The sequence below is a fragment of the Uloborus diversus genome, chromosome 6, assembly GCF_026930045.1.
Source record: "Uloborus diversus isolate 005 chromosome 6, Udiv.v.3.1, whole genome shotgun sequence".
NCBI lineage: Eukaryota > Metazoa > Arthropoda > Arachnida > Araneae > Uloboridae > Uloborus > Uloborus diversus.
Genome location: NC_072736.1, coordinates 170,937,219 through 170,963,976, shown reverse-complemented (window position 1 = coordinate 170,963,976; position 26,758 = coordinate 170,937,219). Strand labels below are relative to the sequence as shown.

Genomic DNA, 26,758 nt, shown 5'->3' with positions numbered 1-26,758 from the left:
ATGAAATTTGGCACGGAATTATTTTATAGCACGGGGGTGTGCACCTCGAAGCGGTTTTTCGAAAATTCGATTTTGTTCTTTTTATATTCCAATAGCAAGAAAATTTTCCCGCGGAAGTTATCACAACGTGGACGAATAAATTACGGAATTATCATAACGTGGAACCATAACATGGGCAAGCAAATGAACATAGCCTATTGGCGAGAAATTCATCATCCATTATTTGTTAATATACAGGCGAACCAAAGGACCTTTTCATTTTCTACTAAGGGCAAAGCCGTGCGGGTACCACTAGTTTTCATAATAAATGTTAAAGTTAAACTTAAATATTTAACTCATAATATAAAGATCACCCCTTTTCATTTATTAACCTTTTTAAATTTTTCACTGAAAAGTAAGACATAGATGCATTGCATCTGAAGAGTTTAAGAGCTTTCTATGCGAGAGAAACATTTTATTTTAAACTAGTGATACCCGCACGGCTTTGCCCGGTCAAGGCGCTGTGCGCGTCACATTGATCCAGATATCCAGACAGAGAGACTTTCAGCTTTATTATTAGTAAAGATTTATTAGACTGACTTGCAAAGCCTCTCTTCGTCCCTTTCATAAGTGAGATTTCGTGTATGAAATTCAATATCTTTATTTTTTCCATTGAAACATAAGGGATTACAGAGTGCAAAGAGTGCTGCTAATCCAAAAAGACTCATTTTTTTTTAAGCAATAAAATTAATTGAAAAATAAAGTAAAACCACTTAGCGAAGCTTTTATCTTGTCATGAAATGGTATTCATTTAGAATTATCCAACACAAAGCTTACGTCAACTTCAAATTAATCTCCCAAAATTCTTTTTTTTTTACTAAATGTATAAAAAATAGTCGAGAAATGCAATTAATAGTAGAAAGGCAGTGGTCGTCTTTAATTGATTACGCAGAATGTTTTCTTACTAATTAGATTGGAGTAAAAGCACCGAAAATGGTGTACTTTTAATCTTGTCAGTTCAAGTTAACATGATCTTCTTTACTTATATACTAACTAGCAAAAATACCCGGCGTTGCCTGGGTTAGCAATAATTATCAGAAACAATCGTTACTTGTATTTGTTTTCTGTTTTAAGTGAAAGAACTTAAATTACACCCTTTTGACGTGACTTAAAATCTAGCTTCTTCCTTACTTATAAAACTAAAGTAGCAGTAAGTAAAAAGAGCAAAATAGTATTCATTTAGAAACGAAAACACAAAATTTAAGTGTATACAAATTTGAAGAATTCTCGAAATATGAAATTAAACTTCACATGTTTAAAAAGATTTATCAGTTAATACTTATTTTTTTTTTACATTGAGTCTTACCTTCTCTGTATGTCTATTGAAGAACGAACTGTTTAAAAAAAAATGTAGCCGCGTGCCCGTGATCCCCTTAAACTTGCTTTAGTTATTTTGGAAAATTTCAATTATTGTGGAAATCGTTTTGGGATACCTTGGATAATGCTCTCCCTCCTTACTTTGTAAAACGGTATGTTACTAATTTTTGTTAGAGATATTGTCGCCATATGCTAAGATACTTTTGGTCACCATAAAATGGCGCTAAACAATTTCAGCCGTAATGTTTCCAAAATAAGTAGTAAAATTTGGCGATGGTTTGAATTTGTGCACAAAGTCACATTAATGGAAGTTTTTGTGCTGTTTACGGATTTGCCTAATTTAGTTGCTGGATTATTTTACAGTAAAAATTTTTTTTTTAAAGATTCTTTGATTGACGATATTTTGTTTACATGGTGAAAGCTGACAAACATTATTACGTAGTCTTTGACTTCAAAAACCGTGACAGTTGAAAAAACTGCCAAATGCATCCGCTACTGAAATCTTTCTGCATAAATTTTGGCGAGGTTTCTGCTGTTAGATTGGATAATGATTAAAAAATCCAATCAGCACAAATAATTTTTTTAAAAAACCCCATTAATTACACTAAAGTTCCGTTTAAATGAAAAATAATCAACCAAATCTAGTTATTATTAGCCAATCTTGGGGAAAAAACGTTACTTTAAGATTTGACTTGAGAAAAGCCTCAAACAGTCAGACGAAACACAAAAACATTCAACAATTCTAACTATGAACTGGGAGTTGAGATGATACACTAAATAATGAATTGGGTTGAGGAAAGCCTTCGAACATGGAACAAAAAAAACCCATAACTCGTTTTTCATACAACTTAGAACTTTCTAACAGATACCATCTTTAGCAGAAAAAAAAGCGCTTTCGATGGACACATAATTTTAATATGTGCACGTATTTTTTAACCGTCATGGGGCATTTATGCGAAAATTTGGACAAATTAGAATAAAAAAAGAACTATCAATCGGATTTTTATCGAACTGGTCTACAAACCTCCCCAGTACCAAAAAGAACAAACGGTGAAAGTTTCAGCCAAATCTGCCGGGTAGTTTCTGAGATCTTAGGGAACAAATTTACCAAACTCCAATTTTATATATTAAGAAGAAGAAGATAATAAAGCTGAAAGTCTCTCTGTCCGGAGGATGTCTGGATGTCTGGATGTCTGTAGGATGTCTGTGACGCGCATAGCGCCTAAACCGTTCGGTCGATTTTCATGAAATTTGGCACAAAGTTAGTATGTAGCATGGGGGTGTGCACCTTGAAGCGATTTTTCGAAAATTCGATGTGGTTCTTTTTCTATTCCAATTTATAAGATTAAAAATTAACATCCGATGGACGAGTAAATTACGAAATTATTATAACGTGGAACCGTAGCATGGGCACAAGCCAATTGGCGAGATACGAAATTATCATAGCATGGAACCGTAGCATGGGTACAAGCCAACTGGCGAGAAAATTCACCATACATTATTTGTTAATATACAGGCGAACCAAAAGACCTTTTGATTTTTCTATTACGGGCAAAGCCGTGCGGGTATCACTAGTTACAAATAATAGAGCTGAAAGTCTGTGTCTTCTTGGTGTCTATGTTTCTGGTTGTCTGGATGTCTGTCACGCGCATGGCGCCTAGACGGTTTGACCGATTTTCCTGAAATTTGGCACTGATTCGCTACGTAGGCTCAGGTTCCAGCTGTTTTGCATAAATAACAACAACAGTAAAAGAACTTTGTTATGATAGTTAGAATAGCCATGCTCTTTCATATTTCTTTTTCTGCAGCAAAAAGAAAATAATTCGCCACATATGCATACATACAAATTTATAATGACGCCCCAAAATTCTAAATAGAGTGAAACCTGTGTAAGTTGACCATTTGCAGTGCACTACTTTAGTGATCAACTTACAAAGGTTGATTTACATGATAAGGGTTGATTCCGTTCCTGGAAAAAGCGGTCAACTTAGGCAGGTGGTCAACTTCACAGGTTTTACTGTACAGTGAAACCTGTGTAAGTTGATCACTTGCGGTGCACTACTTTAGTGGTCAACTTAAACAGGTTGTCAACTTACAAAGGTTGATTTCTATGATAAGGGTTGATTCCGTTCCTGGAAAAAGCGGTCAACTTAGGCAGGTGGTGAAATTACAAGGGTGGTCAACTTCACAGGTTTTACTGTACAGTGAAACCTGTGTAAGTTGACCACTTGCGGTGCACTACTTTAGTGGTCAACTTACAGAGGTTTATTTATATGATAAGGGCTGATTCCGTGCCTGGAAAAAGCGGTCAACTTACAAGGGTGATCAACTTCAGAGGTTTTACTGTACAGTGAAACCTGTGTAAGTTGATCACTTGCGGTGCACTACTTTAGTGGTCAACTTAAACAGGTTGTCAACTTAAAAAGGTTGATTTACATGATAAGGGCTGATTCCGTGCGTGGAATAAGCGGTCAACTTAGGCAGATGGTCAACTTCACAGGTTTTACTGTACAGTAAAACCTGTGTAAGTTGATCACTTGCGGTGCACTACTTTAGTGGTCAACTTAAACAGGTTGTCAAGTTACAAAGGTTGATTTATATGATAAGGGTTGATTCCGTTCCTGGAAAAAGCGGTCAACTTAGGCAGGTGGTCAACTTCACAGGTTTTACTGTACAATGAAACCTGTGTAAGTTGACCACTTGCGTTGCACTACTTTAGTGGTAAACTTAAATAGGTTGTTAACTTACAAAGGTTGATTTACATGATAAGAGCTGATTCCGTGTCTAAAAAAAGCGCTCAACTTAGACAGGTGGTCAACTTACAAGGGTTGTCAACTTCACAGGTTTTACTGTACTTCAACGGTAAAACCTGTGAAGGCTTCAACGTCTTAAAATAATAAAAACGGAATAAGTAGTTTTTGAAACACTAGTTTCAGACATGTTGAGTTCATTAAATGGCATGCTTCTTTTTGAATGAGCTGATAATAAGTTTAACAAAAAAGAAAGAATAAAAAATTAATTTTTTGAGCAGACGTTATATTATCATCTTTACTAATAATAAAGCTGAAAGTCTTTATGTCTGGATCTCTTTATATCTGGATCTCTGGATGTCTGTTACACACTTAGCGCCCAGATTGCTGCCGATTTTCATGAAATTTGTCACACAATTAGTTCCTAGCATAGGGCTGAGCACATCGAAGCGATTTTTCGAAAGTTAGATTTTGTTCTCTTTCTATTCCAATTTTAAGAACATCTTACCGAGCAAAGTCTCATAACATGGACGAGTAAATTATCATAACGTGATTGAGTAAATTATCATAATGTTCACGAGCAAATTACCGTAACGTGGGCGAGCAAATGAACTTAGCAAATTTGTGAGAAATTCATCATCCATTATTTGTAAATATGCAGGCGAATCAAATGACTTTTTAATTTCTGCTACGGGCAAAGCCGTGCAAGTACTACTAGTCAAAAATATAATAATAATATTGAGGGTAAAATAAAATTGGAGTTTCTTGAATTATGATCATTTGAGTTTAAAAGTTTAAACCAATAATTTTAGCTATACCTAATATTTCTTTCTACAGGGTGTTTCAAAATGAATAGCGGGGTTTTAAGGGGGTCCGGGACACAAAAATCCTCAAATTTTGCAATTTTTTTTTATAATTTGAAAAATTGCTCCGTTTTTTTCTGCTTAAGAGGACGTTTGAATCATGTTTCTACCTTAAATAGAACGAAAGTTATAGTTATTTTTGTTGCATGCATCTAACGAATGTGTACATAACTTTGAAACTTTAAACGCGTTTTTCTCCATGATGCAATTTTTCCCGATTTCTTGCATTCAAACTCTTATAAGTCAGAAACCGCTAGAGATAAAGTAATGAAACTTGGAGCATATCTTTTTCAAGCAATTTACTTTAATTTTTATTCGGCGAATTTGAAAAAAACGTTTACTGCAAAAATTATGATTTTTTTAAATAAAAGTATCTTCGAATTTTTCGAAATTTTTCTTCAAATATTTTTTATTTTTTATTGAATCAATATTTTTAAAATCGCCGAATAAAAATTAAAGCTTAGATATTTGTGCATACTTTTTTGAAAAAAAATTGAAAATTGACCAATAATATTGTGAGTTATAGCAATTTAAAGCAACCCCATTTTTTGAAAAAAAACTAATTAAATTTAAGTAAAAAAATAATTTTTTTTCATATTTATGTTATGATTTTGCTTATTAAATAAATGATGAATCAGTTCAAAAAATTTCAAAACTCTAAAGTACATAATAAAAAAAATTTCAAAATGTGTCCCGGACCCCCTTAACATGTTATAATATTTATTACACCAAACTTACAGCCACAAGTGATATATCAAATGAAAGAGAAACTCAAACAGTTTTGTTTAATGGCATCAGTGCGCATGCGCGTGGAACGTTTCTGCTGCAATCCGCTAGAAAGCGCTTGTAGCAAAGATGGCGACTAAAGAACAGAAAGCGTTTTGTGTTTTACAGTTTGCAAAGACGGAAACTGTTGTTACTGTGCAACGTTAGGTTAACCGATTGGCTTAACCTAACTGTACCCGACCGCTGGATTGGCCGTTAGGGGCCTAATGACAGGGCTTGTTTCCCATGGCCTCCACGGTCACCCGACCTAACGCCGTGTGATTTCTATCTTTGGGGGTTTATTAAGGACCGTGTTTATGTGCCTCCACTGCCAGTCGACCTTCCCGAATTAAGGAACAGGATTGAAACAATTACTAATGAGACACTCGTCAAAGTTTGGGAAGAACTCGCATATCGTCTTGACGTGTGCCGAATGGTGCTCACATTGAACACTTGTAGGCTATTATGTAAAACTGTTTGAGTTTCTCTTTCATTTGATATATCACTTGTGGCTGTAAGTTTGGTGTAATAAATATTATAACATTTTAAAACCCCGCTATTCATTTTGAAACACCCTGTATATTGGGGCGATTCTCGAAAAAATGTCTTGTGCGTAACGCTGTTTTTATTTTTTCCAGCTAACCAAAGCCTTCAAAAAATAATGCTGATGGGAAATAATACATGTTTTAATATAGGGGAACAGGGGGGCAAAGTGAAATAGTCAAATATTTACTCTGCTTTTAGCGCCACCTATCTGGTATTATTTTAACTGTATAGTACCATATATAGTCGACTCCAGTCAGGAAAAAAATATTACGAAGATGAAAGCATTTGGAAATACAGGCAATTAAAAAAAAGGAAGTCAAAAACAATTTTTTTCACTATAAAATAATGAATAAGTTCTTCATTTTAACATTTTAAATATTAATTAAGACCTCCAAATACTCAATGCAGTATTAGATTAGTTAACATTAAGCTTATTTATATTTCAAATAAATTGTACAATTCGTCAAGTACATATGGGGCAAAGTGGAAGGGGCAAATTGAAATAGTTTGTTCCATTTACTCACTCAATCATTTAACATAAATCACTTACGTTTTCATTTATTAATTAATTCATTTATATTCCTTCATTTGGTAATTCACTTATTCATTCATTTTCATTCACTTAGGGGAAGGTCGGGTAGTATCGGACACCTAAGCCATTTCAATCATAACACTTTTTGTTTTATTTGTAAAGAATTAGTTTTTACATTAAATTATGCTGTACTAAGTTACCTAACATAAATTGTAAACTTTGGTTTAAAAAACATGGAGTCGTATGTTTTAAACACATTTTTGTCAAACTATATTTGGCTAATTTTAAATTTTGGAGGGTTGTATCGGACAAAACATTAAAATGTTGAAATAATAACAAATAGTTTAGAAATAACATTTTAATGTGCAAAAAAATGAAACTAACAAAGTAGTTGGTTACTTAGAATAGAATACAAGTCTAAAAATGAAAATAAGTAATAATTTTTTATCAAAGGTGAAAAATATAGCCTATTGTTATTTTATTGAGTCCAACTTTTTCAATAGCTTCTTTCATATTCGTTTCATCCCATTTATGTCGTGATTTTTCCATTACAACCTGTTGGACTAAGAAAAATACCGTCAGTATTTTATTTTGGTGCCAGTAACTTTGTCCGATATACAATCCGACTGTAAGGATACAGTTGTTTAACCACTACTAGGTTATTACTTAAGCTAGACACTTTTATAGCTCATAATAATTAGATTGATATACTATCAGTCTAAAGGTATAACAATGAAACAATATAACTTACTCTATGTGTAAATATATGCTCCAGAAGTTAAGTTCGTGCACTGCAATTTTTTCAACAAACAAACAACTAGCTTTGCACACCAGAACGAACGGTTGATTTGAACCAATATGGCGTCTATGGCTTTCTTCCCCAATACGGCACACTATGTTGACCCAGCACGTGCTGCCTCTGGCGGTGGAATTAAGAAGCAGCCCTTGTCCGATACTACCCGCCGCCCGATACTAAACGACCTTCCCCTATTTTCTTATTCATTCATTCTTTTACTCGCTCATTTATTTTTCTTTATTTATTAATTGATTTATTCATTTAGTTATTCGTGTATTGTTTTATTACCTTTTCATCTCTTCATTCAACCTTTTATTTACTGATTCTTTTGATCAATATTATTTTTATAATCAAATAGAAAATATTTCTTTAGAAAAATATTTTATTTTTCACTTTGCCCCAAGGAAAAAAAAAAGTGAAAAATTTTCACTTTTTTTTTTCAAGACTCAAATGTATCGCCAAAAATATAAAATACTGTTTTAACACAATTTTTATTATAAAATACAATGTTCTTTCTTTATGTACTGTAATTTTCAAAACAAATTTCCGATTTGTTCATTTTGAAAAAAATCAGTCATCTTAACCATTTCACTTTGCCCCACATTCCCCTTCTATCAAAGCATAACAGTTAATCCTATATTTAACTAATAGTTACTTGACTAAATTACTTGACTAAAATTTAAAAAAAAAAAAAACTTATCGTTACGCACGGGACATTTTTTCGAGAATCGCTCATTGGCATATGTTGTGTGCTTGCTCAGGATGACTTCTTTTGTGCGTACCGTAAAACAATACAAGAAAGCCACTATGTTCATTAATAATAAGCAATTAAATGAGTGATAATTAGAAATTAAAACAAATCTAGGTGCCAATCACGCCTAACTTTTACATCCTAATTTCGAGCTTTAGAACTCTTCCCATATTGCGCGCTGCACCAATTTAATTTTTATTTTTAATCACATGCATTGATTGGGTTGTTTCACATTTTCAAAAAAAAAAAAAAAAAAATCTTACAGGGCATGGTCAAAAAACATGGAAAATGGAAAGAGTTTCTCTTTTTATTATTTTTGACTTACTTTTTGTTTTTAATCACATGCATTGATTGGGTTGTTTCACATTTTCAAAAAAAAAAAAAAAAAAAAAATCTTACAGAGCATGGTCAAAAAACATGGAAAATGGAAAGAGTTTCTCTTTTTATTATTTTTGACTTACTTTTTGTTTTTAATCACATGCATTGATTGGGTTGTTTCACATTTTCAAAAAAAAAAAAAAAAAAAATCTTACAGAGCATGGTCAAAAAACATGGAAAATGGAAAGAGTTTCTCTTTTTATTATTTTTGACTTACTTTTTGTTTTTAATCACATGCATTGATTGGGTTGTTTCACATTTTCAAAAAAAAAAAAAAAATCTTACAGAGCATGGTCAAAAAACATGGAAAGAGTTTCTCTTTTTATTATTTTTGACTTACTTTTTCTCCTAAAAAATAATCCTTAAGAGACGTACAGTATCTAAAATCTTGACAGAAAGACAACCACGTGCCCCGATTAAAGATGGGTGTTTTCACATGTGACGTCACACGATGAAGCATTTCGTTTCCGAAATCAGTCATTTTAAAACATTAATTAAAAGTTAAATGGTGGGAAAATAAAAGTATTAATTGGCTTTTTTTTTTTTTTTTGCTTATTCTATCAACTTCAGTAGCTAAAAGTAATACTTCTGACTGAAGGAAACACTTCCATTACGGTTGAAGTAAATTAAATTCTTAAAAGAAAAGCACTTAACTGTAGTATAGGAAAAATGATAACACAAAAAAGTTTCATTCAAAAAGATTCCTTAGCGCTGTAGAAAAATAATACTTATACGGATTATATTCTCTCTATCTTTTTATTTTAATTCGTAGCTGAGATTTCCGCTGGATTTGAACTTTACTTTCTTTCTAATTTCACACTCTCTTTTCAATTGATTTGATAACTTGAACAATTAATGATCAAAGAAAATAGACGCGCTACATTTAATGCAATAAAAGTAAAATATGATCACTTACTTTTTATAATATCCACATTATCAAGCGATAATCTGATAAGAAGTTTATATTTGTTCGATTCTAAGGATCCCGTAGGTGATAAACTGTAAAATAAGTAAAATAATGTGTAATTTTTATGAATAAATATTTGTAAGTAGCAAATTATTTAATACAGTTTGGTTTTCATGAATCAGAAGCACATACTTATAACAATGTAGGAGGACACATTCCTCCATCGCATACATTTTCGTTATCGGTAGTTTTAAAACTCTGGACACTCTTCATAATTTTAAAGTTAGTCAAAAAATTGATGTAATTTCCGTACTCATAGTTATTTTTCTCCGTGAGTTTTATTACTGTTCGGAGATAAAAATTGACACAATTTATTTAAAACCGTTTGCTAACCTAGCATTTTTAAATTATGTTTTGAAAATCTAAAATCGCTGATTTTGGATAGCTCTAACTCCAGCTAGATGATTCATTGTAGCACTTAAAAAATCTGATGTATACACTTTTAAGGGTAACGGTAGTTAGTCTATGTGAGGTTTTTTATCATTACTTTGAAAAATAGTTAAATTTTATTATTTTCAGAAATTAAATGAACATTTTTATTAGCTATATTAAACTGAAATAGCATGAGACAAATCAGAACGTAAAATTAAAAACAGCACCATGTTGCACAAAAGTTGCAGTTTACTGCAGACACGTGTTTCGGCATTGCAAAGAAAGCCTTTCTCAATTCAAAAGAAGTGAGCTTTTCGATGAAAAGGCATCCGACTGACTATTATTGGATATCTTTTCTTCCATAAACTATCTTTTTTTGCATTGAAAAAGGCGTTCCTTTTTTCAAACCAAAATAATGTATAGTTGCTGTTGCCCATACATTTTTAGAGTGGTCGTTCAGCAGAAGTAGTGCGGATTGAGCTGGTTTCGAAATAAAACCAATTTTTGGCAATCGTTTTCGACCTGATTCCGCTCCAAATAGCATTGTAGAGGGATAGTATCGACAAAAAAGTATCAAATTACAAAAGTTTTTTTTTTTTTTAAATTCAAGAACTCGCTGTAAAAAAAAATGTCTTAGGTTACAAGTATTAATGGGTGTAATGTTACGCGAATGCTGAAGTGTATATCATCATATTTTTAAAACTCAAACTGTTGGAGGAACCTAGCACTATGGTTTCGGTAGAATTCAAAGCGCATATCAGAATCGGCGCAGAGCAACTCTTATTAGCGAAACGAAAACCGTCCTTGGTTGGCCGAGCGTGTTCGGACCTCACTCGGGTGCAATTAAAATATCTTATTTGTATATTAAAATAAGTTAAAAATTGGTGTATATTGGTTGTTAAAAACTTGAACTTGATAAATCGCTCAAGAAAAGGATATGGAAGCTTAACTTTTACCAATGTGTAACCTCTCAAGCAATTTCTTTGTAATCTTACAGAAAATGCTGGTGAATCCTTCTTTAGAAATGAGTGAGACGTTGCGCTATAGTTACATTAACATGTTGTAACCTTCCACAAGCGATGTATAACTTTACACCAGTTATATTAGTCAAGTTACTCCGGATTAGTGGAGGCAGCCAAGCTGCTTTTATAGCTACTTTATCCAGTAGGAGAGTGGTACACTATACCATTCCCCTACTGGATAAAGCTAATGATTAACATTTTCGAGAACAATGCCGTTTTTACTATGCTTTTGGAGAATACTTTAGGTATTTACCATCACAACGTAGATTGAGGTAAACGCCAGCACACACAACGACATGAATTCTAACAAATGATAACTACAGGGTGTCCTGAAATAGACTGACTGATTTCAAAAATTTATAACAGGAAAAATAATTCGTGCAGAAAATTCATGTGGTAGCCTGTAAATTCTTTTCCCCAGAGTTTCAAATTTTAGTTCAAAAAAATTTCAATAGATGGCGCTGCAGATAGTAAGCCTCCAAGTCAAAAAAGAAGGATGGAAATGCACCGATTTTTCTTCCGATTGCGACATGTGGTTGCAGCCGGCGGTAGACATTTTGAAAATATTGATGTGTAAATTTTTCGAAAAACTGATGCGATTTTCTATCTTGCTTTGATTAACGGTCTTACGATCTTCTTGAACTAAAATTTGGAACTCTAGGGGGACAAAACTTACGGCCCACCACATGAATTTCCTGCAAGATTTTTTTTCTTCTTAAACCGGCTTCCTGTTATAAATTTTTGAAAACAGTCTGTCAATTTCAAGACACCCTGTATTACTGCAATTTTTTACTAACATTGATATTGCTGGAGACGTCTTTCGGGCAATAACTCCTCCTCCAGCTCCTCCCCCTCCTCCTTTTTTCTTCACACTTGCTACCAACAACAAATCTGAAAAGAGTAGCAGGCAGCGTTCCTTCTTCGTCAGACCTAGACCACCCTGTTTGGATAAAATTCCAAAAGTTTAAAACAAGGAAAAACAGGGAAACTGTACAAATTACAGAAAATCACTTTATTTTTTCGGGTTATCCACAAAAGAAGAACGGTCTGTCGCACAGTGGGAAGAAAACGCCAAAAAGCGCTTGTAAATGTTTTTTTCCCCTACATTCAACCAATTGTGGATTAATAAATTTGCACAGGCCTACCTCTTAGGCAATCAGAACTGGAATTTTAGAGCCCTTCGTCCACTACAAAGCTTAAGGAAACCATTAACGGTGAAGAGCATGATTGCGTTAATTTAAAAAAAAAATGCTTTTAAGCAATCTATTCATTTTTTTTCTTATTAAAGGCAGGTATATGTAATTTCTCTCGTGCCCAACGATAGTAATAGGACGAAAAAAATGAATAACCGAATACTCAAACCGAAAATTGGTTTTGATCAGCACCGAAAACTTCAAGGTTATTTTTTTCAAAACACTCTACAAATAATGTCCTCTTATGTCCTCCTAGAAATTAATATTAATTAGTCATCAATGATCTGTAGAAGGACCCTGAAAAGGAATTAACTGCGTATAGCTACGAATTTTAGACCCTGAGTCCAAACAAATCGAAAAAATTCCCTAATAACATGCCTGTGTAAACAAATAAGCAAGAGAGATGTAAAAATATTTTTAAGCGCTCTTTGGCGTTTTTACCCCACTGTCTGTCGTAAGGGAAAAAAAATTGAAAGAAACAAGTGCATAAAACTCTATATTATTTTGCAAGTTTCCCGTAGGGTAGACATACTACTGAATGGACAGCTCGCATGTTTTTTTAAAAACATACGTTTATAATGTTAAACATTTATAAAACGTTTTAGAAGCAGTAGTAACTGGACTACATTTCTAAAAAGAACACGCAACTAAAGAATGCTGTGTCTGTGGATGTTCATACACTGGGTTGATGGCTAGATATAACTCCAAACCGTCTGGAATACTCCCGGCATATCAAAAATCTCTCGGGTAGGGAAGTCATTTCCGATACGCCATCGCTCTATGTTTTCGAGCCTCGAGGATGCATCCTACACCTGTTAATAGTTGTGAAACATTTAACTGAGACAACCTGTATATATACACTAGACTCCAAAAATATAGACGCAGAAAAGTAATAGTTTGCTCAATGTTTTAAAAGTACACCCAATCATGTTTTTATGCGGTGGATAGGGACCGCATAAAAAAAGTCGCATAGAAAAATTGTTCGAAACCAGTAGCTTTAAAAAGTTTTTTTCGCAACATAGTTAAAAAATATTTTTTATGTGGTGGATAGGGACCGCACAAGACAAAATCACATAAAAAAAATTGTTCGAAACTTCACCAGTAGCTATAAAAAGTTGTTTTCGCAGCACAGTTAAGAAATATTTTTTTATGCGGTGGATAGAATGGCATAAAAAAAGTCTCACGTAGAAAATAACCCAAAATGTTATATTTAAACGAAATCAAAATAAATCAAGTGATGATAATTTTGCCGACTCCCGAAAAATTTCCCGAATAAAGAAAGTTTTGGGAGGTTACAGGGACTTCTCATTGGGATGACCCTGTCGTCACTTGAAGATAATAATAACTCGCACTCGTTTTATAAATAATTTCCGCTCGTTTTATAAATATTTTTCATAAACCGCACAAAAAAAAAAAAAAAAAAATCTCACAAAAAAAAAAAAAAAAAAAAACAATCGCAAAAAAAATAAGACCGCCCAAAAAGAGGTTTGGGTGTATATTATCTCTACACAGCATAAAATGAAGTCTCCAAAAATCGTCTGTTTGTTTAAACGCGCAAAACTCGAGAACTACCAGGTTCATTTCGCTGAAATTTTCAGAGTATCTTTCTTTTAGCACCGGAAAGGTTTGCAGATCAGTTTGAAAAAAATCCGACGAGTAGTAATTTTTTTATTCCAATTTAGGCCAAGTTTTCACATATATTCCCGAATATAAGGGTGAAAAATTACTTGCACATATTAATGTTACCTATCGTTGGAAAGGGCATAATTCAATGCTCTAACTTTATTACGGCGGGAGTTATTTGCGTTTTTAGCTCGATTTTTTTTTAGGCTTAGCTGAAATTTAGACACTTTCTTCATTAAATCTATCAATAAAGAATAAAGGAATTGTCCCACAGTTTTCTTTTTGACACTATTGGAAAAAGCGACAGTTTTTACTCCAGATCTATCTCGAATGGTCGAAAAACTAACCTTCTATCTCGATAAGGAAAAACGGTTACAAGCCTTTTTAAATCAAGTTCAAAAAATCTCATTTCCAATCAAATTGTTAACCATTTTCTTTCACATTTTAATTCCTTAAACTTATTTTGTTTTGTGTTTCCATGGTGACGCTTTTTAAATCCACCTTTCTCGATTTAATCTCTTAAAAGTATTTCAATATCTGTCTTCATTGTTTGGAAGGGAAATTTTGCATGTTGTTTTTTTATTCATTTATTTAAGCTTGATTGCTGAATATACGTCACTTGACACAATTTTTATTTTCAAGGTGAACCGGGCAAAGCCGGGCAACGCAGCTAGTTTCATACATATTGAAACTGTTTTATTGAAAGGGTATAAATGCTTCACAGAGCTTTTGACGATATTTTGAATTTGCAAAAATGAAATAGCGCTTTGTGTTTCTTCATTGGTCGATTTATCCTATTTGCTGAAAATTTTGAGTTTTGATATATGATAATACTAGTGATACCCGCACGGCTTTGCCCGTAATAGAAAAATCAAAAGGTCTTTTGGTTCGCCTGTATATTTACAAATAATGTATGGTGAATTTTCTCGCCAGTTGGCTTGTACCCATCTTACGGTTCCACGTTATGATAATTTCGTATCTCGCCAATTGGCTTGTGCCCATGTTACGGTTCCACGTTATGATAATTTCGTAATTTACTCGTCCATCTTATGATATTTTTTTCTTAAAATTGGAATAGAAAAAGAACCACATCGAATTTTCGAAAAATCGCTTCGAGGTGCACACCCCCATGCTACATACTAACTTTGTGCCAAATTTCATGAAAATCGGCCGAACGGTTTAGGCGCTATGCGCGTCACAAACATCCTACAGACATCCAGACATCCTCCGGACAGAGAGACTTTCAGCTTTATTATTAGTAATAAAGATAAAGACGATGCATTGACATCTTCTCACCTGAAGATAAAAGCGCAATAAGCAAATCGAAGTATAGGCAATGCAGACGGTGCAAGGTTTAATGTAATTGCCATTACGTTCACAATTTGGTGTGCATTTTAAATTTTATTCATATTAAGTTACGTAACATTTCCAATGAAAATACTGTTAGTTAATTCTTGCATTTCATGTAGCGACTTTTATAGGTAAATTTTTCAAAATTTATCTATGATCTTTTTCTTTTAACTTTCAGCTATTTATTAGCAAAACTTCGTAGTGCATTAACAGTCGCATCTCATTTATTGATAAAACAACTGAGATACCGTGTATTCAATGATAATAATAGTATTAATGATGATGATGATAATAATAAAAAAACATTTTTTTAAAGAAATCTCATTCATATTAAGAAAACTATCAAAGTTACGATTAGAACAATTTTAGTGTTTTTTTTTTTTAATCAAATGCATTTATACACTTGAGTCGAAGTTGAGATTCAGCCTTTTAAAGAAACAAGAAAAATTGTTGCTAGTTTTCATAAAAATATATCTTATTCATTTTCACTTGAATTAATCTGCCTTCCTAACTACTTATTACCCACCCTACCTCGCTTTATTGTTTTCGTTTTTTTTTTTTTTTAATTTTTTTATTACTTCTAAATAGTTTTGATGAGTTTTTTTTTTTCTTTTTTCAGATATAGTTTGAACTTTTGAATTGTCTTTGGAAAAATGTATAATGTTTTATTTGGCTTTTAGTTGTTCTTTATACAATTTTAACATTTCCTGTTTTAGTTTTTAATAATCTTTTCTGACCCTACATTTTTTTCGCGTTTATTTTTCTGCCCGTCTTGTTTTTTGAATATATTGTTTGTTACACGAAATACACCGCCAGCTCAGTCAATTCCAGCCGAGGACTGCAGTTTCGTGCTTATTAGCTCTCATCAGCCCGGCATAGGACTGACTGAGCTGGAGGTGGAAAACAGCTTAAGGAAGCCAAGAGTGCCAAACAAACTGGTAGCTAATACAGAATTAGCACAATTATGCCTTATTTCTGCCTTAGCCCTGGCTATAGGGCGGTAACTTACTGAATATATTGTTTGTTGTTAAATTATCACATTAGAGAAATATTCATGGAAAGATAGTTCATTTTATCAGTCTTAGGTTAAAAATTTTAACCAGTAATCATTACATTTAAATGATTTCAATATCTTCCGATAATAATCTTTATCACTAGATTCCTGTGTATTTCTTTTAAATCTCTACATTGTAAAAAATGATGTCTCCAAAAAGCGTCTGTGTGTTTGAACGCGCAAAACTCGAGAAATACCCGGCCAATTTCGCCTAAATTTTCAGTTTGTTTTTTTAAGGCCGGAAAAGGTCCGAAAAACAATCCGATAAATAGTTCTTTTTTTATTCAAATTGAGGCCAATTTTCACATAAATTCCCAAATATGGGGGTTAAAAAAATTACTCGCACATAGTAATATTATATATCGTTGGAAAAAGTAGAATTTTTCAATGCTCTAACCTACTTATGGCGGGAGTTATTTGTTTTTTCAATTCGAATTTTTTTCAGGCTTACGAGCTTAGTTAGCTGAAATTTAGGTCCATATTCTTGATCAAATCTATGAATAAAAAGTGAAGAAATTGTCCCACAGTTTTCTTTCGGACACCATTGGATAGAGAGACATTTTTTACTCCAGATCTATCTCGATCTATAGTCGAAAAACTAATCCTCTATCTCCAAAGGAGAAAAAGTAACAAGTCTTTTTAAATCAAGTTCCAAAAATCTGATCTCTATTCAAGTTGTTAACCATTTCATTTTCGCGTTTCCACGGTTTACGCCTTTTTAATCCATTGTTTCTTTCCATCATTTTAAATTCTTTAACCTATTTTATTTTGTGTTTCCAAGGTTACGCTTTTTAAACCCATCTTTCTCATTTTAAAATCTTAAAAGTATTTTAATATCTGCCGTCATTGTTTGGAATTAAAACTTTGCATGATTTTTTTTTAATCTTTTATTAAATCCTGATTGTTGAATATACGTCACTTGACACAATTTTCATTTTCAAGGTAGACCGGGCAAAGCCGGGCAACTAGTAATGTTATAAACAAAAACCTAACTTAAACCACAAGCATAAATGATACTGTCATTTGCAAAACTATGCTTTAAAAACATTGTAGAAAGACAACTTACTGGAATAAAAACAAAGTCGTGTCTGATGAAACAGCGATCACCTTGGGTGAGCTGAAAATAAAATAAAACCAAAACTTTGAATGATGTGGTTAAAATAATATGTCTTTGCAAATTTACATTATTCAAATGGAAACTAGACGCTTTATGATTTCAGTCAAAAGGTTACATCGAATCCGTAATTCTATTTTAAAACTAAACGGATTAAAACACTCCCTTTTCAATTAATAAATCGGTGTTGACAATTGAAATTTATTTTCAGACTTTTCAATTTATTTTATTTAACATAAACTCTGGCTCCGTTTTAGCAGTATTAAAGTAAAGACGAATGACTTTTAGCAGATAATTTATTGAATGAGGCTATCAGCATAAAGCTTTGACTTTGGGTTAAGATAATGAAATAAAACATCCCGTGACATTTCACCATAGTTTGCTTGCTATTACAAGCGTAGTGCATTAACGTGACATCATAATGACTGCGAAGGAAAACAATTTTGAATTCGAAGCTTTTACTCAAGAAATCCTGACTAATTTGCATTTTCGTAAATGTAGCTCATTTCATTTCTGTAAGTACCTGGACGACCGAGCCTCGCTCGGCTTTAAAAGAATTATTTTTTGTCAAATTGTGTTTTTTTAAGGTTCAATACTTTTCCAAATATACTTGAAAAGCTTCACGTTAACGAAATGTTACGTACTCGACCTTCTTATAACACTAAAGTACCAAACAAAGAAGATTCTGAATGTAATTAAATCAACATTTTGCTTTAAATTATCTGTTACGTTTGTTTCCACTATACAATTTTCTTGTCAGTAATTAAAATTTTTTGACCTTAGTTTTGCTATGGTGAAATCGGTTTTTAACCGAATACTTCCTTTCATACTATGATGCCTTTCACGATTTTATCCCAATCGAGATTTTTTTTTTTTGAATAAGTCCTTTTAGTTTTTACGCCAGAAAATGCTATATACAGCATGATATCCATCAAAACTGATGATCCACAAACCAGTCCAACAAATGATAACAACTGTCTTAACAAAACATAAACAATCTCAAGAGATACACTTCTTTGAAATAAAATTTAGGTGCGTGATTTAAAAAACATGTTAAACTATTTGAAGTGTAAAAAGAAAATAAATAAATAAAATAAAATAAAATAGGATGGTCAAGCAATAGTTTCACTTGAAAAAGAAAAAAAGCCTTACATCGACTTACATAATGCTTTTGAATTTGTTTTTAGCCAAGTGTGTTTGAAATTAGCCAAAATGGCCACAAAGTGGCCGAAATCAGTCAAGCCTGGCAACCCTAAGCAAGTATAAAATTTTAAAGCGAGAAGAGACAAATTTTCATTGTTATGGTTGCAAATCGTCTGCCTGATGCGTCAACTCACAGTTTACTTCAAGGCTTAACTCAATTTGACTTTATATTAAAAAACTGTTTTTTGTAAAAAATCGCGTTTTTACAGAAAAAACACTGATGTAGATCAACTCAGAATGCAAAACTACAATTAAATTCAAAATTTAATCCAAATCGTTAGAGCCGTTTCCGAGATAAGAAATATATATATATACCCACAAGAATTGCTCGTTTAAAGATTGACGTCACAAACTTTTGTGAGTACTAAAAGAGGAAATTCCTTCGTACTATCCGACGCGCGTATTTAACACTGGAAAAAATGAAATTTCCTAACTACCTAGAAAGACTAAAGGGGCCAGTGGGGCCCTACCCATTTTTTTTGTGGTGAATTTTTTTTTTTAAATTTCTTCTTGAGTGAGTCCACATGCCCGATGCACCTTATTTTTTGACTAAATAACAGCTTAGTAGAGAATTATTTTTAGTTTTTCTGTCTTTACTCGCCAAAAGGTAGAATTAGTTTATCTTTCCAAGAGCAATGGCTTCATTTGGCAGGTAAGCAAACGGTACTGTTTATAGCATTTGGATATCCAACCGGCTGACCAAAGAGGAGTTACAGGTTAAATTAGAGTGAATAGCAATTTTTTTATGCAACAACAATGGGGTCGTTTCGAAAATTTTAAAAGTCTTTTTTTCTGAAAGAGCATGCTTAAAAACATAGGATCTGACCATTCTTTGATAAATTTGTTTACGTGTAATATTTTTAAAAAATTACTTAATTCGGAGCGCTTTCATAGTTTACGGCTTCTGCCGATGACATCACAAATGATGAAACGCCATTCAGTGTTGCCATTCACAGTGCAAAATTTTTAATTTGCGTCTTTACTCAACGCGTACTGGCAACGATATGGTTGATAGCAAGCGTAGAGCGCAATTTTAATTCGCTGCTTGATTATCATAACGTGGAAACGTAGTAGAAAGATGCGGCGAAGTGCATCATTTGTGACTTCATCAAGACCACGCCTTGTTTCAAAAATCGGACATTTAAAAAAAAATAATTTAAAAAAAAACTGTTGGGAAAATGAATGTATTTTCTGGGTCCATGTTATTATTATTATTATTTTTTTTTTTTTTTTTATTTTTTTGCTCATTCTATCCATTTCAATGGCTAAAAGTAGTACTTTTGACTGAAGGAAACCATCCCATTGGGGAAAAGGAAGAAAAAAAAATACTGTAAAATAGCGATTACAGTGGCCCCTACCGTCTTTCTAGGTATAAGGATCTATATTTACAGTACTATGAAGCGAATGATTAAATGTTAAACAAGCATTCAAATAGTGTCATATAATAAAAAGTCAGAAAGTTCCAAGAAGCTCCATCCGATATTAATCGTGTACGAGAGTTGTTTTTTTTTTTTTTTTTTTTCAAGGTCCGATCGATTGCAAAATGAAGACTACAAAGATAATACAAACTCTTTTATTTGGAATATGTACAGACACCTTCCAACTACTTCTCGTCGTTGTAGCAGCTCCGATTAAGTCATTTGTCGTAGCCTGGTACCAATTTTTGATAACCTCGTCATTGAGCATAGACTAATAATAAGAGTAGACCGAGCTATGGCAACCCTTTTGCTGCTCATAAACCAAACCATGTGACTGGTGGATATCCTAGCAACAGCGGGCGTTGATCGTAGCAGACGATCAACGCCCGCGAGAAATAAAATAAATACAATTGATGGAACACGGAAGAATGATCTTTTATGGAGTCCGATTTGTAAATTTGTTATTCTAAGATGTATATATTTTGTTAATATAGTGAGTTTATTGTTTAGATAGTACTGTGCACTTTGTTTAGTCAATTTCAATAACTCTTTTAGCAATTGAAGATGCAAGCGCCGAAAAAGAATCGGCAAACGGTAAGATTTTTACCAACAATTTCAATTTAAGATTCCGATTAGTACATTTTTGCGTTAACGCAAAACGTTTACTCCATTACGTTCACGCCAACGCTGACGTAGCAGTTCCAAATGAAATAAAAGTTACTGAAACTGTGATCAGAAACTAATTACGAACGTCAAAATAATGCAAAACTAAAAGAAAAACAGTTCAATCTCTACACCTGTAAAAAAAAAACTCATAATGAAAACACATTACGTACTAAAATACATGTCGAGTGCCAAACTAGAGATAATGTTGCCATCTAGCAACCATGCCGCCAAAGTTTTCGCCAAGCCTTCCACCAGTCACATGATGTATCCATGAACCAATTTTTTTCATCAGCAAGTCTGGGAAAGCTCGGTCTACTCTTATTATTAGTCTATGTCATTGAGGGCAGCCGCCTGTGCTTTCAGCCAATTATTTACGCTGGTCTACAGCCAAACGTCTGTCCTCCTAGCCAGCGTTTCATGTGATCAAAAAATGGTAATCAGAAGGCGCCATGTCGGGACTGTTTGGGGTACACACGCTTCCATCCCTGGCCGCCTGCATCATGAAAGTCCGTACGGCCTACTTCAAAGTTTCTGCACCATTAATGCACTTTTCTGGCACTCATGAAAGTTGGACCGTACACATTGCTCATTCGTCGATGTATTTCGGCTGCATTGCATCCTTCAGTATTAAGAAATCGAATTACAGCTGGCACTTCATACTTAGCGGGAAACACAGGCATGTTTCCTCGTTCACTGCGTGCTCCGAAATAACCACAGCGACCTGATGCACTGCACAATCATACTTGAGAGACTGCGCAACAAATTTACGTACAGCGTCATTGGCTTGACTTTTTGGTTTTCACTCCACGATCGATCGGACCTTGAAAAAAAAATAACCCTCGTAATTGAACAACAAAGAACGCGAGGGGCCACACAGCCCCCTCTGTCTTTTTTGTGTTAAAGCATTGTATGAAACAGAACAGAAATGAAAGTGGACATGAATCGCTCTGCATGAAGTTCACCTTAATGTTCCTTTGTAACAATGGTATGTGTCAGAAGAATCACACCAGAAGTGTTCCAGACGTTCTTAAAGTAGTAATCCTCAAACTTAGGTCACACTTTGAAGAATTGCGCCTTTCAAAAAGGTTTATTCCTAACTAGTGGTACCCGCACGGCTTTGCCCGTAATAGAAAAATTAAAAGGTCTTTTGGTTCGCCTGTATATTTACAAATGTATGGTGAATTTTCTCGCCAATTGGCTTGTACCCATGTTACGGTTCCACGTTACGATAATTTCGTATCTCGCCAATTGGCCGGTGCCCATGTTACGGTTCCACGTTATGATAATTTCGTAATTTACTCGTCCATCTTATGATAATTTGTTTCTTAAAATTGGAATAGAAAAAGAACCACATCGAATTTTCGAAAAATCGTTTCGAGGTGCACGCCCCCATGCTAAAAACTAACTTTGTGCCGAATTTCATGAAACTGGGCCGAACGGTCTAGGCGCTATGCGCGTCACAGAGATCCAGACATCCAGACATCCTCCGGACAGAGAGACTTTCTGCTTTATTATTAGTAAAGACTTAGAAAAGTAGCAAGTGATCAAAAAATGAGCGTACATTTGAAAAGTTAATAATGCACGGCTTAATGCATGTAAAAAGTAAAAACTGACACATGTGCTTGTAATGACATGGTGTTTTACTGTAACCACAAAAACAAAAACATAAAATTATGTCGAGACATTGGCGTTGGATGTTATATTTTATCTTCCCTAGTGATGTTGATCGCTGTAGACTGTTGACGGCAGATAGACCCCGAAACCTATAAATTACATGGAGTGAGATCTAGGGTTGTTCAATTTGTTCCGAATTTCCTATTTCTAATACAATGCGCAAAAACTATCACAACTGTTTAAATTTCAAATAAATTGCAGCTCGTGTTGTTGCATGCCCCCATGGTCAGCAGTGCTAGACCAGGTCCATGAGTTTGTTTACCCTCAAGAAATCCAGCACCGTCACTGGGTCTTGAGTCAAATCCCTTCTGGAGAGCCCCAGGCATGACAGTATATGGTCAGGCGAAGCCTGCTCAACAGAACACTTGAAACAAGTCTGAAAAATCTTCGACCCCTCCGAAAATATTAAAGTTTTCAGATGTCCACTACGAAAACGAGCAAGAGTTGTTTGTTCCTGTCTGTCAAACCCAGGGGCCATTTGTATCAATGCATTTAATTTGTATCTGTATTGTTTAATCAGGCAGCTCTTGTTTTGCTCAACTAAAAACTTTTCAAATGAAAATGCCAACTATTGAAATTGATTGAACAGACAGAGTGGCGAAGGCAGTTGGCGTTGGCTTTTTTCACCTAAGGATGCCGGTTCGCCCTTAAAATTAGATTGTAGATTTTCAAGATGCAGAAAATCGACAGCATCGTATGATTATGCGAATTTAAAGATCCCTCGAGTAATCGTTTAGCTTTAAGCAGTCTGGGGAAAATTCAATTCGTAGCACAGTGTCGTATCGAAGAGAATGCAGGTGCCTCCATCTGGTGGGGAAACTGGGTTCCAAAATTCTCATGGCAATGCCATCCATCGTTAGTAGTGTCACGTGAAAAAATGGCTCTAGGTCTGTAGATAGTAAGAGGCCATTCATTAATTACGTAAGGATTCTGAGGGGGAGGGGGTTTGGAAAAATCTCTACATACCCTTACTTGGGGGGGGGGGGGGTCAGATCCATTCTTACGTACTAGGACCAGTCTAGTCGGGCCCAGAGCCTGTTGCTGGTCGTCACTTTTGCATTTGTATTTGTAATATTTTCCAAGTCGATATTTTAGATTAGAAATCGCGTGGTCAAGTGGGATCATATTTCATTTGCTTCTGGAAGGTAAAACGTATTAGGATGAGATGTTTTTTACTTGTTTTCCAAATAATGAATTTGTAAAATATAAAAAAGAATCGCACTGTGTATGGCATGTCTTATTTTTAATTAGTATCGCAGCATATACAAAAATTATTTGTCGAAAAAACGTTCAGTCTAGATTCCTTTTAGTAGATATTTCTGTACACAAAAGGTTTTTAAAGGACATTTAATAATAGGGAATTAAACAACAATTCCAGTGATGTCAGGTTCGCTTTTTTTATTTTGAAAAACTAAATGGAATCTTACGTAAGATAGGGGGGAGGGGTTTGAAAAATCTTACTTTCCTTTACAAGGGGTGAGGGGGGTTAAAAACTGCCAAAGCAATCCTTACGTAATTAATGAATGACCCTTAAAGTCCCAAACGCAACCCCAATAAAATAACAAAACTTACATCATTGATTCCTTCTACGAGTTGCTCAACTTCCCGCAACTTCTGAAGTCTTTGTTCATGGTGCAATGCTTCCCTTTCGACCTTGTTGATCCGAACAGCCAAGTCGTGCACCTCTCGCTGAGCTTGCAGCAAGAGCTTGTAGTCTGGATGATCCAAAGGGGTGTGCTTCAGCAGTTCCTGTTTGGTTTGCAACAAACAAAAAGGAAAATTCAGTCCCAGAAACATGCGATTGACTACAGAAATATATTTATGTGTCGAACTCATGTACAGTCGGATCCCGATTCAACGAATTTACCGGGACTGGAACTTTTATACGTTAAATCGATGTTATTCGTAATATCGGGGTGTGGAAAAAACCCCATAAAAATGCACTTACCTTTTCCAAAACCCCTAATAAGCAACTGCGCGAAAACAAAAGTGCATACTTTTTATTCAGCATTCCACGACTTATTACACGATAGTTAATTTCAAATTTTAAACTATACTTAGTAATAGATGTTTGACAATTTCCTTGATACTTAACACGAAATAGTTTTTTTTTCGACTTTATATAGAGAAGAAAATACAGTGTCTTTTGCAGACTGCTGCATGAGATATGTTTTTACAGTTTCCAGGTAGCATTTGAAAAAGTAAGTTTTAATGGGAGTTGCACTATCGCTTTCTGCATCAGAATCACTATTCGTTAGTTTCCCCCCTCGCCCGTCAAAAATTACTAATTTTAAGAAAAGTCCTTTTCTGATTCGCACAATATGGATGTCATTTGGAAAACAATACAATATTTCCCAACTCAAATTAACAAAAAAAAAAAAAAAAAATTAATTTGAATTTTGACATCTTGAATTCAAATTATGTTTTTCGCAATCACGAGTGTGTGTATGTAGGCGTGTGTGTTTGTGTGTGGGGGTATGTGTGTTTGTGTGGAGGGGGTTTGTGTATTTGTGTGTAGGCATGTGTGTTTGTGTCTGTGTGCTGGCATACGTGTGTGGGTAGTTGTGTGTATGAATGTGTGTGTAGGCATATGTGTTTGTGTCTGTGTGCAGGCATGAATGTGTGGGTAGTTGTTTGTATGAGTGTGTGTATGTGTTTGTGTGTGTGTTCATGTGTAGGTGTCTGTATGTATTTGTGTGTGTATGTGTTTGTGTATGTGTGTAGGTGTATATGTGCGTTTGTGTGTGTATGTGTTTGTGTGTGTGTGTGTGCGTGCGTGCGTGCGTGCGTGCGTGCGTGCGTGCGTGCGTGCGTGTGTAGTTGTGTATGTATGCGCGTGTGTGTAGGGCATGGATGCAACCTGGAGACGGCTTTCGCTAGAGGAGCAGCATCGTGAGGAGCCGGTCGACGGTGATGCTGCGGAGGACGGCGGTGGGAAAATAAAATGATAGCACGCCAAAAACAGTCAAATGAAAGCAATAAGCAACTGTGATTGCTCAAAAAAATATCGGCTGTCAAAATAATTTGTTACTTCGTGGTTTATTATTCCTTAAATAGGGGTTTTTACCTTCATTTTAGTCGGGGGGGGAAAAAAATTCGTTAAATCGCGAAATTCGTTAAATAGAGGTTCGTTAAATCGGGGTCCGACTGCATTATTTTCTTTATTGACATTCTTTGCCAGTTCATTGTTTCAGTGCTGGTCAAATGCGATTGATCTATAGCATTACGCTCTTGGCTGGTAGTAAACCAGAAAAATAGTCGGACTGGTCCATGGATTTGAACATTGAGTTGACATGGTCCTGCCGCCTTGCAACTACGATGTGAAGCGTATGTTCAATTTTCGAGAAAATCTTAATACTACCGAAGTAAAAAAGTTTTCAGAAAACAAAAACAAGAAAAATTATTTTTTTTAAACCAACATTAATCATTAAAGATACAGCAAGTAAATAGTATAAAGTGACAAATTGTGCGCGTTAATCAATCTGCTAATTTCCAGAATTAAATTCCGGAATCTAAGAGTTCAGCAGTACAGTGAAGTCCGCTTATAGGAATATTTGTAAAAAAAATATCCCGCCAAATGTAATAATCTTTCAATGTACCAAACTGTTGTAACAGGTCACTTTGATCCCGGATAATAGAATATTCCGCTTATTAGAATACTTTTTCTTGGCAAATTGGCTATTCCATTAAGGGAGCTTGACTGTATTGTATTTCACGAGAAAAAAAAAACGAGCTGATGTGCTTCATGTAACTTCCTTTTACGCTAATTTAATGATAATAGTGGCTTGGACTTGGAATAAGCAAAAAAACACTTCAAATATTTTCAACCCAAGTTTGTTGCGAACACCAAAGCAAAAAAAAAAAAAAAAAAAAAAAAAAAAACGCTTAATACACATTTATTTTCCCAATATTGGCAATTTTAATGTGATTCAATGGTTCACACTCTAAATATCGCCAATAGTGGCCAATTAAAACCACACTAAACTAGTATGTTGTGGCCATCACGAAACTTTCTTCTATATTTTTCCTTTTTCTGATCCCTCCCCATGCTTGACGAGGAAGCAATATTCCCAACAAAAACAAAATTACACATGCAAAAACTTGACGACTATCCCAATGTCTGAATTATTGCAAAAGCAAAGCAAAGAGCGAAAATTGAAAGTTTTTTTAAAAGCCTTGCTTGAATTAATTACAAATATTTTATTTGTTAACAAACATAAGATGGCAACAGTTAAAAATTTTAAATCATTGAGATAATATTTCCGATCATTTCCATTCAATTAAAATCACGAGAAATACGCAGACGACAATCTATTACGATTTATCTTTCTTATTGTTGCATTAATAAAAATATTTTTATTCGCA

At 34.2% G+C, this 26,758-nt stretch overlaps 1 protein-coding gene across 1 annotated transcript in view; it reads right to left on the bottom strand.

Annotated features, from left to right (window-relative positions):
* The window catches only part of LOC129225069 (rho guanine nucleotide exchange factor 17-like), a 171,447-nt gene that overhangs the window by 102,257 nt on the left and 42,432 nt on the right, over positions 1-26,758 (bottom strand). The window contains exons 5-8 of the mRNA XM_054859617.1: positions 23,966-24,142; positions 17,385-17,435; positions 11,896-12,038; positions 9,654-9,736 (exon numbers count right to left, since the gene is read on the bottom strand). Of these exons, the coding sequence (XP_054715592.1) occupies positions 9,654-9,736; positions 11,896-12,038; positions 17,385-17,435; positions 23,966-24,142 (454 nt within the window). The remainder of the gene's footprint in view (positions 1-9,653; positions 9,737-11,895; positions 12,039-17,384; positions 17,436-23,965; positions 24,143-26,758) is intronic.